We start from the raw sequence: 13,245 nt of genomic DNA, 5'->3' as shown, positions 1-13,245 counted from the left end.
TTGTATGCTAAAGGAAAAAGTACATTAGAGAGAAAACAATCTGTGATGCATGAAAGAAAGGGGATAAAAGATAGAGCAATGTCCTGAATAAGATGCAAGTGGATGGGATAGAGGAAATCAATGGAGGGGTTGGCCTTGGGAGCACAGATAGTCACTTTGCAGAGCATTCAGGAAGGTCGAGCACAGGGGTAGATGCTGTGATGGGATCTTGAGGAAGTTCTCCAATTGCTTCCATTTTCTTATTAAATAGAAAGCAAGATAACCAGCAGAGAAGGAAGAGGGCAAAAGTGCTAAAGTGTCTGGGAGGGAGGGAAAACTGATGGATTAAGGAAAGGGAGTAAGATTTCTGGGGAGGGCTAAGGGCCTATTTAAGATTAGCATAATAAATTTATAGTAAGACCACTCAGTATGTGGTTCTTTCTTTCTTTAAACTGTTGACTCTATATACCTAAAGAATCCCTAGACAGAAGAAAGATAGCAATTCAATAATATAAAATAAGGGGTAGAATACATGGAGCCTTAAACTAGGTTTTCTGATTCAAATTCCAGTATTGTTTCCACCAAATCATTCAATCTCCAGACATCAATCAGGTCCTGGAAATGTTTTTGCCTAAATGCAAATTTATGCAGCAGTTACTGAGCTATAAAATGTTTTAAATAATCTTGGTTAGAACAATACCTAAACACAATCTTCAATAAAATCTTAGTCGTCAATTGTTCTAAATTCAAGGGATCCCTCTAATAGTCATTAGCATGAGAGTTATTATATAACTACCATAGTGAACATACTGTAACTAAACCTCATAAGAAAATAATCTCACTTTGAAAGGGCCTTGAGTCAATTTTCTGCTTCACAGGCAAGAAAGCACCTCTCTGCATTAAGAGATAAAATAGAAACATAATATAAATGGATAATGTATGCAATTTAATATTTATGGCATTAGTGCCATACTCTTCCTGGTAGTATCCTCACCTATCTAAAGAAAATCACGTTACTAAATTGACAGAGCTCAAGAGAATATGTGTGTATGTAATGTGGTCAAATGCTCTCAAAGTTGAGTCACCCAGAGAAATGTAGGAATCACTGGGGGCAAAAGACATTAAAAGAAATAAAGAGGATAGAAAAGACTCTAAAAGGTTAATCAACAGCCAACATCATCCTCAATGGTGAAAAACTGAAACCATTTTCACTAAGATCAGGAATAAGACAAAGTAGCCCACTCTCACCACTATTATCCAACATAGTTTTGGAAGTTTTAGCCACAGCAATAACAGAAGAAAAAGAAATAAAAGGAATCCAAATCAGAAAAGGAGAAGTAAAGCTGTAACTGCTTGCAGATGACATGATACTATACATAGAGAATCCCAATGATGCTACCAGAAAACTACTCGAGCTAATCAATGAATTTGTTAAAGTAGCAGGATACAAAATTAATGCACAGAAATCTCTGGCATTCCTAAACACTAATGATGAAAAATCTGAAAATGAAATTAAGAAAACACTCTCATTTACCATTGCAACAAGAAGAATAAAATATCTAGGAATAAACCTACCTAAGGAAACAAAAGACCTGTATGCAGAAAATTATAAAACACTGATGAAAGAAATTAAAGATGATACAAATAGATGGAGAGATATAGCATGTTCTTGGATTGGAAGAATCCACATTGTGAAAATGACTCTACTACCCAAAGCAATCTACAGTTTCAATGCAATCTCTATCAAACTACCACTGGCATTTTTCACCGAACTAGAACAAAAAATTTCACAATTTGTATGGAAACACAAAAGACCCCAAATAGCCAAAGCAATCTTGAGAACGAAAAACGGAGCTGGAGGAATCAGGCTCCCTGACTTCAGACTATACTACAAAGCTACAGTAATCAAGACAGTATGGTACTGGCACAAAAACAGAAAGATAGATCAATGGAACAGGATAGGAAGCCCAGAGATAAACCCACAAACATATGGTCAACTTATCTTTGATAAAGGAGGCAAGAATATACAGTGGAGAAAAGACAGCCTCTTCAATAAGTGGTGCCGGGAAAACTGGACAGGCAGATGTAAAAGTATGAAATTAGAACACTCCCTAACACCATACACAAAAATAAACTAAAAAAAAAAAAACTCAAAATGAATTAAAGACCTAAATGTAAGGCCAGACACTATCAAATTCTTAGAGGAAAACATAGGCAGAACACTCTATGACATAAATCACAGCAAGATCCTTTCTGACCCACCTCCTACAGCAATGGAAATAAAACCAAATGAGACCTAATGAAACTTCAAAGCTTTTGCACAGCAAAGGAAACAATAAACAAGATCAAAAGAGAAGCCTCAGAATGGGAGAAAATATTTGCAAATGAAGCAACTGAGAAAGGATTAATCTCCAAAATTTACAAGCAGCTCAAGCAGCTCAATAACAAAAACACAAACAACCCAATCCAAAAATGGGCAGAAGACCTAAATAGACATTTCTCCAAAGAAGATATACAGATTGCCAACAAACACATGAAAGAATGCTCAACATCATTAATAATTAGAGAAATGCAAATCAAAACTACAATGAGATATCATCTCACACCAGTCAGAATGGCCATCATCAAAAAATCTAGAAACAATAAATGCTGGAGAGGGTGTGGAGAAAAGGGAACACTCCTGCACTGTTGGTGGGAATGCAAATTGATACAGTCACTATGGAGAACAGTATGGAGATTCCTTAGAAAACTACAAATAGAACTACCATATGACCCAGCAATCCCACTACTGGGCATATACCCTGAGAAAACCATAATTCAAAAAGAGTCATGTACCAAAATGTTCATTGCAGCTCTATTTACAATAACCAGGACATGGAAGCAACCTAAGTGTCCACCAACAGATGAATGGATAAAGAAGATGTGGCACATATACACAATGGAATATTACTCAGCCATGAAAAGAAACAAAATTGAGTTATTTGTAGTGAGGTGGATGGACCTAGAGTCTGTCATACAGAGTGAAGTATGTCAGAAAGAGAAAAAGAAATACCATATGCTAACACATCTATATGTAATCTAAGAAAAAAAAAAGGTCATGAAGAACCTACGGGTAAGATGGGAATAAAGACACAGAGCTACTAGAGAATGGACTTGAGGATATGGGGAGGGGGAAGGGTAAGCTCTGACAAAGTTAGAGAGTGGCACGGACATATATACACTACCAAACTTAAAATAGATAGCTAGTGGGAAGCAGCCGCATAGCACTGGAAGATCAGCTTGGTGGTTTGTGACCACCTAGAGGGGGATAGGGAGGGTGGGAGGGAGGGAGATGCAAGAGGGAAGATATATGGGAATATATGTATATGTATAACTGATTCACTTTGTTATAAAGCAGAAACTAACACACCATTGTATAGCAATTATACTCCAATAAAGGTGTTATAAAAAATAAAAAAATAAAAGGTTAATCAAAATATCTAAAGCAAAAGGAAGAAAATTAAGGGAGACAAGGAGAAATAGGCAGGAGAAAAACAGAGGGAATCAAATGAGAAAAAGCAGAAGTACACAAAAATGGTTAAGAAAAATTCTTAGGGACAAAAGTATATATATTGTTTTCATAAACAGGCATCTGCCAATCTTCATAACACTACATATTCTTAAAGATTTACAAAGGGACTTTCTCTTCTTCTCTTATATCATATTCTAATATATACCAATCTTTGGTATGGTGATAGATATAGATACCTAGCTATATAGGTATCTAGATAGGTAGGTAGAAGATAGATAGATGATAGATGGATGATAGATAGATAGTAGATTAAATCGATAGAGAGCTAGATAGAAATAAAGCGACCAATGAACCATCTTCAAACTAACATGCTCAATAATCTACTGACTTCTAGGCCTTTTTGCTTACAGTTAAATCAAAATTTCTGTCACATTTCTAGTATTATCAGCAATAGAAATGAAATACATTGAAACTTCTTCTCTTAATAAAGTGACTCACCTTCTTAGTGAGTTACTTGTAAGTGAGGTAGTCATCTGTCTTCTATTAATCATTCTCATTTGTAAAGCATTAGATGTGATATAGACACCAAAATCTCTCTAGTATTCCAGCACTAGTGTAATTAGTGAAAATTCTAACAGGAGTCTGAGGTAGCTCTTTCTACTACTATTCAGGAGTATTGCTCCTGAATTCAGGAGTATTGCTATATAAATATAAATGTGTATGTATATACGTATTACACATAGCATTATAAGAAAAATATTTTTATTAAATAACCTGTTTAAATACCTTAAATGAAGCCAATTACCATAAAACAGTTATTCCAAAGGAAAATTATTACCTAATGATGAATACAGGTCAAATTACTAAATAATGTGAAAGCAAGAAAATAAGAATTTGTAATCATATATTATAATGGATTTTCATTAATGCTTACAGTAGAAATTAAGTTTTACTCTTTCTTATAATATGAGCCTCAACCACTAGGCAACAAGCAATTTCTGAAGTAGCTCCGTGTTCAAATACATCTTAAAAATGAAGATAAAGTCTTTGCAGTTACAAAAACACACATAAAAATTGAGGAGTAAAAGCATTTTTATTCATTCAAAACTCATCAGAACAAAACATATGTATATTAATACATATGCCCTAATATATATATTTGGATCTAGCTGGCAAACTATTTTCTCTGTGTATATGCAAGTGGAAAGTTTTCTGAAATGAGATTCACAAAATTTTAGCAATAGTTATTTTTAAATGATTTGAGATTTTTGGATAAGTTGCACTCAATATTTATATTTTATTTAATCAACAAGTTAATACTATTTTTATAAGCATAATAAATTTTGTAATATATCTCTTACAAGGAGCATTAAATGTATGATAGACTGAAATTCTATAATTGTACAACAAATATTTCTAAGAAAACTAGTAAGAATAAAATAGAAAGTTCAGGAAATAAGTCATTCAAACAGGAGGAAACATAAGAACTTTTTAATTCAAGAAAATTTTAACAATCCTTTAGTTTTTTTCCTAACTGTGAAATGACTGGAAAATATGGTTATTTCATCCACTGTCCAATATTTTTCACATGGGTAAATTAGTATTCAGATACAAATGCTACTCTAACATTTTTACCACCAAAATAGAAAAGAAGCATGCAAAATCCAACCATATGATACCTCAACAAAAATAACCAACAGTTGCCCAGTAGCTGCATCAGCAAAATTCATACACTATGTTAAGCTTCATTTTATATTGCTCAGTATAATCACTTTAAATAGCAAACTTTCTATTTTTATGTACCATTTTATACTTATTACATAATATTAACATGTTGTATAATTTCATATATAAGTGAAGCAGGTTACTTTTTTTTTATATTCTATTCTCCTAATTTTAATCTCCAAATGACATTTTCTCTTTAGCTAGTATTTTATTATGCACAGTTAAGGAAAACAGAAGAGGAAACATTATACCATAAGATAATAATAATAATAACAGCTAACATAATTCTTATGTTATGTTAGGGAAGCTTCTAGATGATTTTTGTGTAGTAACTCATTTGATACTCTCAACAGCACTGGGAGATAACTATGATCATAGCCCATTTTACAGATGAGGAAACTGAGTGTCATATGAGTTTAAAAACTTGCCTATGGTCCCACAGCTATTAAGTAGCAGGGTCACGGTTTACACCTAGGCAGCAGGACCTCATTTAACTCATAAATTTAACCACTAAACTTTTTCATTACTACTGACAATACAGTAAGAATCATAGAAGATAACAATAAAATGTATTTCATCGTAGAGTCATATGTATTAAATTATACTCTGTACAATGGAATACTACTCAGACAATAAAAAAGAATGAAAACTTTGCCATTTGCAATAACATGGATGGACTTAGAGGATACTATGCTACGAGAAATAAGTCAGACAGAGAAAGACATATACTGTATGATATTCCTTATATGTGGAATCTAAAAACTACAACAAACTAGTGAATATAACAAAAAAGAAGCAGACCCATGGATATAGAGAACAAACTATTGGTTACCAGTGATGAAAGAGGAGAGAGGAGGAGCAATGTTAGAGTAGGGAAATAAGAGTTACAAACTATTTTGTATAAAATAAGCTACAAGGATATAATACAATACAAGGAATGTAGCCAATATTGTAAAATAATTATAAATGAAGTGCAATCTTTAAAACTTGTGAATCACTATATTGTATACCTGTAACTCATATAATATTGTATATTAACTATACTTCAATAAAAAAATAAAATAAATTATAACTCTATAATACATTTTCAAATCACAAAGAAACCAGTCTAATCGTAACTGGTAAAATATTCAAATTACTAGAGGGTAATGAAAAATTTTCCTGAATGTTAGATATCATTGAAAAAACCCTGTAGAATAAAAAGCAACCCCTAAACTCCATATTCTTCTCCAAGAAATTGGCTTAAGAGTTCAATTCTATAACAAAATACTTTAGTTTCATAATTTTAGATTTCCACAAACATATAAATCATCCATTCTATTAAGGCAATAATATAATTTTAGGAAAAGTAAAGAGGAAATGTTTCTATGAAGCTGAAAATCATTCATTATAAATATCAAAAAAACATAAAATGCCTATAAAGTTACACATTATTATTGAGAATAAAAAATCAAATCATTTTTTGATTACCAAAATATTTGTTTATCAATTTAATATGAATATCTGAGAAAAACTGATAAAGTCATAGTTATAATAGCCTTAAAATTCATAAAAGATAAATCTACCTGCCATCTTCATTACTTCGATAAAATACAAGAAAAGGATCTGATTTTCCAAAGAAGTCCTTCTTGTCCAATTTGTTCGCACAAAATTGCATCAGAACAGCATCCTACAAACAAAATTAATAAAATAGCTCAAAACCTGGGTGAAGGAGAGGGAGAAGATGGCGGAAGAGTAAGACGTGGAGATCACCTTCCTCCCCACAGATACATCAGAAATACATCTACACGTGGAACAACTCCTACAGAACACCCAATGAATTTTGGCAGAAGACCTCAGACCTCCCAAAAGGCAAGAAACTCCCCCATACCTGGGTAGGGCAAAAGAAAAAAGAATAAACACAGACAAAAGAGTAGGGACAGGGGCTTCCCTGGTGGCGCAGTGGTTGAGAGTCTGCCCACCAATGCAGGGGACATGGGTTCATGCCCTGGTCTGGGAAGATCCCACATGCCGCAGAGCGGCTAGTCCCGTGAGCCATGGCCACTGAGTCTGTGAGTCCGGAGCCTGTGCTCCGCAACTGGAGAGGCCACAACAGTGAGAGACCCACGTATCGCAAAAAAAAAAAAAAAAAAAAAAAGAGTAGGGACAGGACATGCACCAGTGGAAGGGAGCTGTGAAGGAGGAAAGGTTTCCACACACTAGGAAGCCCCTTCCCGGGCGGAGACTGCGGGTGGTGGAGGGGGGAAGCTTCGGAGCCACGGAGGAGAGCACAGCAACAAGGGTGTGGAGAGAAAAGCGGAGAGATTTCCGCACAGAGGATCGGTGCCAACCAGCACTCACCAGCCCGAGAGGCTTGTCTGCTCACCACTGGGGCGGGCGGGGGCTGGGAGCTGAGGCTCGGGCTTTGGTCAGATGGCAGGGAGAGGACTGGTGGCGGCAACACAGCCTGAAGGGGTTAGTGCACCACGGCTAGCTGGGATGGAGTCCAGGAAAATGTCTGGACCTGCTGAAGAGGCAAGAGACTTTTCTTCCCTCTTTGTTTCCTGGTGCAGGAAGACAGGGGATTAAGAGCGCTGCTTAAAGGAGCTCCAGAAATGGGCGCGAGCCATGGCTAACAGCACAGACCCCGGAGACGGGCATGAAATGCTAAGGCCGCTGCTGCTGCCACCAAAAAGCCTGTGTGCAAGCACAGGTCACTTTCCACACCTCCCCTACCGGGAACCTGTGCAGCCCGCCACTGCCAGGGTCCCGTGATCCAGAGAAAACTTCCCCGGGAGAACACATGCGCGCCTCAGGCTGGTGCGACGTCATGATGGCCTCTGCCACCGCAGGCTTGCCCCGCACTCCGTGCCCCTCCCTCCCCCTGGCCCGAGTGAGCCAGACCCGTGAATCGCTGCTCCTTTAACCCCGTCCTGTCTGAGTGAAGAACAGATGCCCTCCGGTGACCTACACGCAGAGGCAGGGAAAAATCCAAAGCTGAACCCTGGGAGCTGTGTGAACAAAGAAGAGAAAGGGAAATTTCTCCCAGCAGCCTCAGGAGCAACGGATTAAATCTCCACAATCAACTTGATGTGCCCTGCCTCTGTGGAACACCTGAATAGACAATGAATCATCCCAAATTGATGAGGTGGACTTTGGGAGCAAAATACGTTACTTTTTCCTCTTTTTGTGAGTGTGTATGTGTATACTTCTGTGTGAGATTTTGTCTGTATAGCTTTGCTTTCACCATTTGTCCTAGGGTTCTGTCTGTCCTTTTGTTGTTGTTGTTTTTACTTAAAAAAATTTTTTTTTCTTAATAATTATTTTTTATTTTAATAACTTTATTTTATTTTATCTTACTTTATTTTATTTTATTTTATCCTCTTTTTTTCATTCTTTCTAATTTCTCCCTTTTATTCTGAGCCATGTGGATGAAAGGCTCTTGGTGCTGTACCCAGGAGTCAGTGCTGTGCCTCTGAGGAGGAGGAGCCAACTTCAGGACACTGGTCCACAAGAGATCTCCCAACTCCACGTAATATCAAACAGCGAAAGTCTCCCAGAGATGTCCATCTCAACACCAACGCCCAGCTTCACTCAACAACCAGCAAGCTACAGTGCTGCACACCCTATGCCAAACTACCAGCAAGACAGGAACACAACGCCACCAATTAGCAGAAAGGCTGCCGAAAATCATAATAAAGCCACAGACACCCCAAACCACATGACTAGATGTGGACTGGCCCACCAGAAAGACAAGATCCAGCCTCATCCACCAGAACACAGGCACTAGGCCTCTCCACCAGGAAGCCTACACAACCCACTGAACCAACTTTAGCCACTGGGGACAGACACCAAAAACAACGGGAACTATGAACCTGCAGCCTGCAAAAAGGAGACCCCAAACACAGTATGATAAGCAAAAGGAGAAGACAGAAAAACACACAGCCTATGAAGGAGCAAGATAAAAACCCACCAGACCTAACAAATGAAGAGGAAAGAGGCAGTCTACCTGAAAAAGAATTCAGAATAATGCTAGTAAAGATGATCCAAAATCTTGGAAACAGAATGGAGAAAATAAAAGAAACATTTAACAAGGACCTAGAAGAACTAAAGAGGAAACAAGCAATGATGAACAACACAATAAGTGAAATTGAAAACAGGCTAGAAGGGATGAAAAGCAGAACAACTGAGGCAAAAGAATGGATAAGAGACCTCGAAGATAAAATAATGGAATAACTACTGCAGAGCAGAATAAAAAAAAAGAGTGAAAAGACCTGAGGACTGTCTCAGAGATCTCTGGGACAACATTAAATGCACCAACATTCGAATTGTAGAGGTCCCAGATGAAGAAGAGAAAGAGAAAGGGACTGAGAAAATATTTGAAGAGATTACAGTTGAAAACTTCCCTAATATGGGAAAGAAAATAGTTAATCAAGTCCAGGAAGCACAGAGAGTCCCATACAGGATAAATCCAAGGAGAAACATGCCAAGACACATATTAAGCAAACTGTCAAAAAGTAAATACAAAGAAAACATATTAAAAGCAGCAAGGTAGGGCTTCCTGGTGGCGCAGTGGTTGAGAGTCCACCTGCTAATGCAGGAGACACAGATTCGTGCCCCGGTCTGGGAGGATCCTACATTCTGTGGACCGGCTGGGCCTGTGAGCCATGGCTGCTGAGACTGGGCGTCCGGAGCCTGTGCTACGCACGGGAGAGTCCACAACAGTGAGAGGCCCACATACTGGAAAAAAGAAAAAAAGTAGCAAGGTAAAAACAACAAATAACACACAAGGGAATCCCCATAAGGTTAACAGCTGATGTTTCAGCAGAAACTCTGCAAGCCAGAAGGGACTGGCAGGACGTATTTAAAGTGATGAAGGACAAAAACCTAAAACCAAGATTTCTCTACCCAGCAAGGATCTCATTGAGATTTGAGGGAGAAATAAAAACCTTTACAGACAAGCAAAAGCTGAGAGAGTTCAGCACCACGAAACCACCTTTACAACAAATGCTAAAGGAACATCTCTAAGAAGGAAACACAAGAGAAGGAAAAGACCTACAATAATAAGCCCAAAACAATTAAGAAAATGGGAATAGGAACATACATATCGATAATTACTTTAAACATAAATGGATTAAATGCTCCCACCAAAAGACACAGATTGGCTGAATGGATACAAAAACAAGACCCATATATATGCTGTCTACACGAGACCCACTTTAGACCTAGGGACACATACAGACTGAAAGTGAGGGGATGGAAAAAGATATTCCATGCAAATGGAAATAAGAAGAAAGCTGGAGGGCTTCTGTGGTAGTACAGTGGTTGAGAGTCTGCCTGCCAATGCAGGGGACATGGGTTCGTGCCCCGGGCCAGGAAGAACCCACATGCTGCGGAGCGGCTGGGCCCATGACCATGGCCGCTGAGCCTGTGCATCCAGAGCCTGTGCTCTGCAATAGGAGAGGCCACAACAGTGAGAGGTGCGCGTACAGCAAAAAAAAAAAAAAAAAAAAAAAAGCTGGAGTAGCAATTCTCATATCAGACAAAATAGACTTTAAAATAAAGACTATTAGAAGAGACAAAGAAGGACACTACGTAATGATCAAGGGATCGATCCAAGAAGAATACATAACAATTGTAAATATTTATGCACCCAACATAGGAGCACCTCAATACATAAGGCAAATGCTAACAGCCATAAAAAAGGAAATCAACACTAACAAAATCATATTAGGGGACTTTACCACCCCACTATCACCAACAGACAGATCATCCACAATGAAAATAAATAAGGAAACACAAGCTTTAAGTGATACATTAAACAAGATGGACTTAATTGATATTTATAGGACATTCAATCCAAAAACAACAGAATACACTTTTTTCTCAAGGGCTCATGGAACATTCTCCAGGACAGATCATATCTTGGGTCACAAATCAAGCCTTGGTAAACTTAAGAAAATTGAAATCATATCAAGTATCTTTTCTGACCATAATGCTATGAGATTAGATATCAATTACAGGAAAAGATCTGTAAAAAATACAAACACATGGAGGCTAAACAATACATTACTTAATAACGAAGTGATCACTGAAGAAATCAAAGAGGAAATCAAAAAATATGTAGAAACAAATGACAATGGAAACACAACAACCCAAAACCTATGGGATGCAGCAAAAGCAGTTGTAAGAGGGAAGATTATAGCAATAAAATCCTACCTTAAGAAACAGGAAACATCTCAAATAAACAACTTAACCTTGTACCAAAAGCAATTAGAGAAAGAAGAAAAAAAAAAAAAACCCAAAGTTAGCAGAAGGAAAGAAATCATAACGATCAGTTCAGAAATAAATGAAAAAAGAAATGAAGGAAATGATAGCAAAGATCAATAAAACTAAAAGCTGGTTTCTTGAGAAGATAAACAAAATTAATAAAGCATTAGCCAGACTCATCCAGAAAAAAAGGGGGAAGAGTCAAGTGAATAGAATTGGAAATGAAAAAGGAGAAGTAACAACTGACACTGCAGAAATTCAAAAGATCATAAGAGATTACTACAAGCAACTCTATGCCAGTAAAATGGACAACCTGGAAGAAATGAACAAATTCTTAGAAATGCACAACCTGCCAATATTGAACCAGGAAGAAACAGAAAATACGAACAGACTGATCACAAACACTGAAATTGAGACTGTGATTAAAAATTTTCCAAGAGACAAAAGCCCAGGACCAGATGGCTTCACAGGCGAATTCTATCAAACATTTAGAGAAGGGCTATCACCTATCCTTCTCAAACTCTTCCAAAATATAGCAGAGGGAAGAAAACTCCCAAACTCATTCTACGAGGCCACCATAATCCTGATACGAAAACCAGACAAAGATGTCACAAAGAAAGAAAACTACAGGCCAATATCACTGATGAACATAGATGCAAAAATCCTCAACAAAATACTAGAAAACAGAATCCAACAGCACATTTAAAGGATCATACACCATGATCAAGTGGGGTTTATTCCAGGAATGCAAGGATTCTTCAATATATGCAAATCAATCAATGTGATACACCATATTAACAAATTGAAGGAGAAAAACCATATGATTAACTCAATAGATGCAGAGAAAGCTTGTGACAAAGTTCAACATTGATTTATGATAAAATCCCTGCAGAAAGTAGGCATAGAGGGAACTTTCCTCAACATAATAAAGGCCATATATGACAAACCCACAGCCAACATCGTCCTCAATGGTGAAAAACTGAAAGCATTTCCACTAAGATCAGGAACAAGACCAGGTTGCCCATTCTCACCACTCTTATTCAAAATAGTTTTGGAAGTTTTAGCAACAGCAATCAGAGAAGAAAAATAAATAAAAGGAATCCAAATCGGAAAAGGAAAAGTAAAGCTGTAACTGTTTGCAGATGACATGATGCTATACATAGAGAATCCCAATATTGCTGCCAGAAAACTACTCGAGCTAATCAATGAATTTGTTAAAGTAGCAGGATACAAAATGAATGCACAGAAATCTGTGGCATTCCTAAACACTAATGATGAAAAATCTGAAAGTGAAATTAAGAAATCACTCCCATTTACCACTGCAACAAAAAGAATAAAATATCTAGGAATAAACCTACCTAAGGAGACAATAGATCTGTATGCAGAAAATTATAAGACACTGATGAAAGATGATACAAATAGATGGAGAGATATACCATGTTCTTGGATTGGAAGAATCCACATTGTGAAAATGACTCTACTACCCAAAACAATCTATAGATTCAATGCAATCCCTATCAAACTACCACTGGCATTTTTCACAGAACTAGAACAAAAAATTTCACAATTTGTATGGAAACACAAAAGACCCCAAATAGCCAAAGCAATCTTGAGAACGAAAAACGGAGCTGGAGGAATCAGGCTCCCTGACTTCAGACTATACTACAAAGCTACAGTAATCAAGACAGTATGGTACTGGCACAAAAACAGAAAGATAGATCAATGGAACAGGGTAGAAAGCCCAGAGATTAATCCACGCACATATGGTCACCTTAACTTTG

General features: G+C 37.2%; 1 protein-coding gene across 1 annotated transcript in view; it reads right to left on the bottom strand.

Moving 5' to 3' along the window:
• Positions 1 to 13,245, bottom strand: part of CPNE8 (copine 8) — a 246,164-nt gene that overhangs the window by 148,712 nt on the left and 84,207 nt on the right. Inside the window, exon 4 of the mRNA XM_060306321.1 lies at positions 6,781 to 6,884. Within this exon, the coding sequence (XP_060162304.1) occupies positions 6,781 to 6,884 (104 nt within the window). The remainder of the gene's footprint in view (positions 1 to 6,780; positions 6,885 to 13,245) is intronic.

This window comes from Globicephala melas, chromosome 10, assembly GCF_963455315.2.
Source record: "Globicephala melas chromosome 10, mGloMel1.2, whole genome shotgun sequence".
Taxonomy (NCBI): Eukaryota; Metazoa; Chordata; class Mammalia; order Artiodactyla; family Delphinidae; genus Globicephala; species Globicephala melas.
The sequence above is the reverse complement of the archived record's forward strand: the minus strand, read 5'-3'. Positions and strand labels throughout refer to the sequence as shown.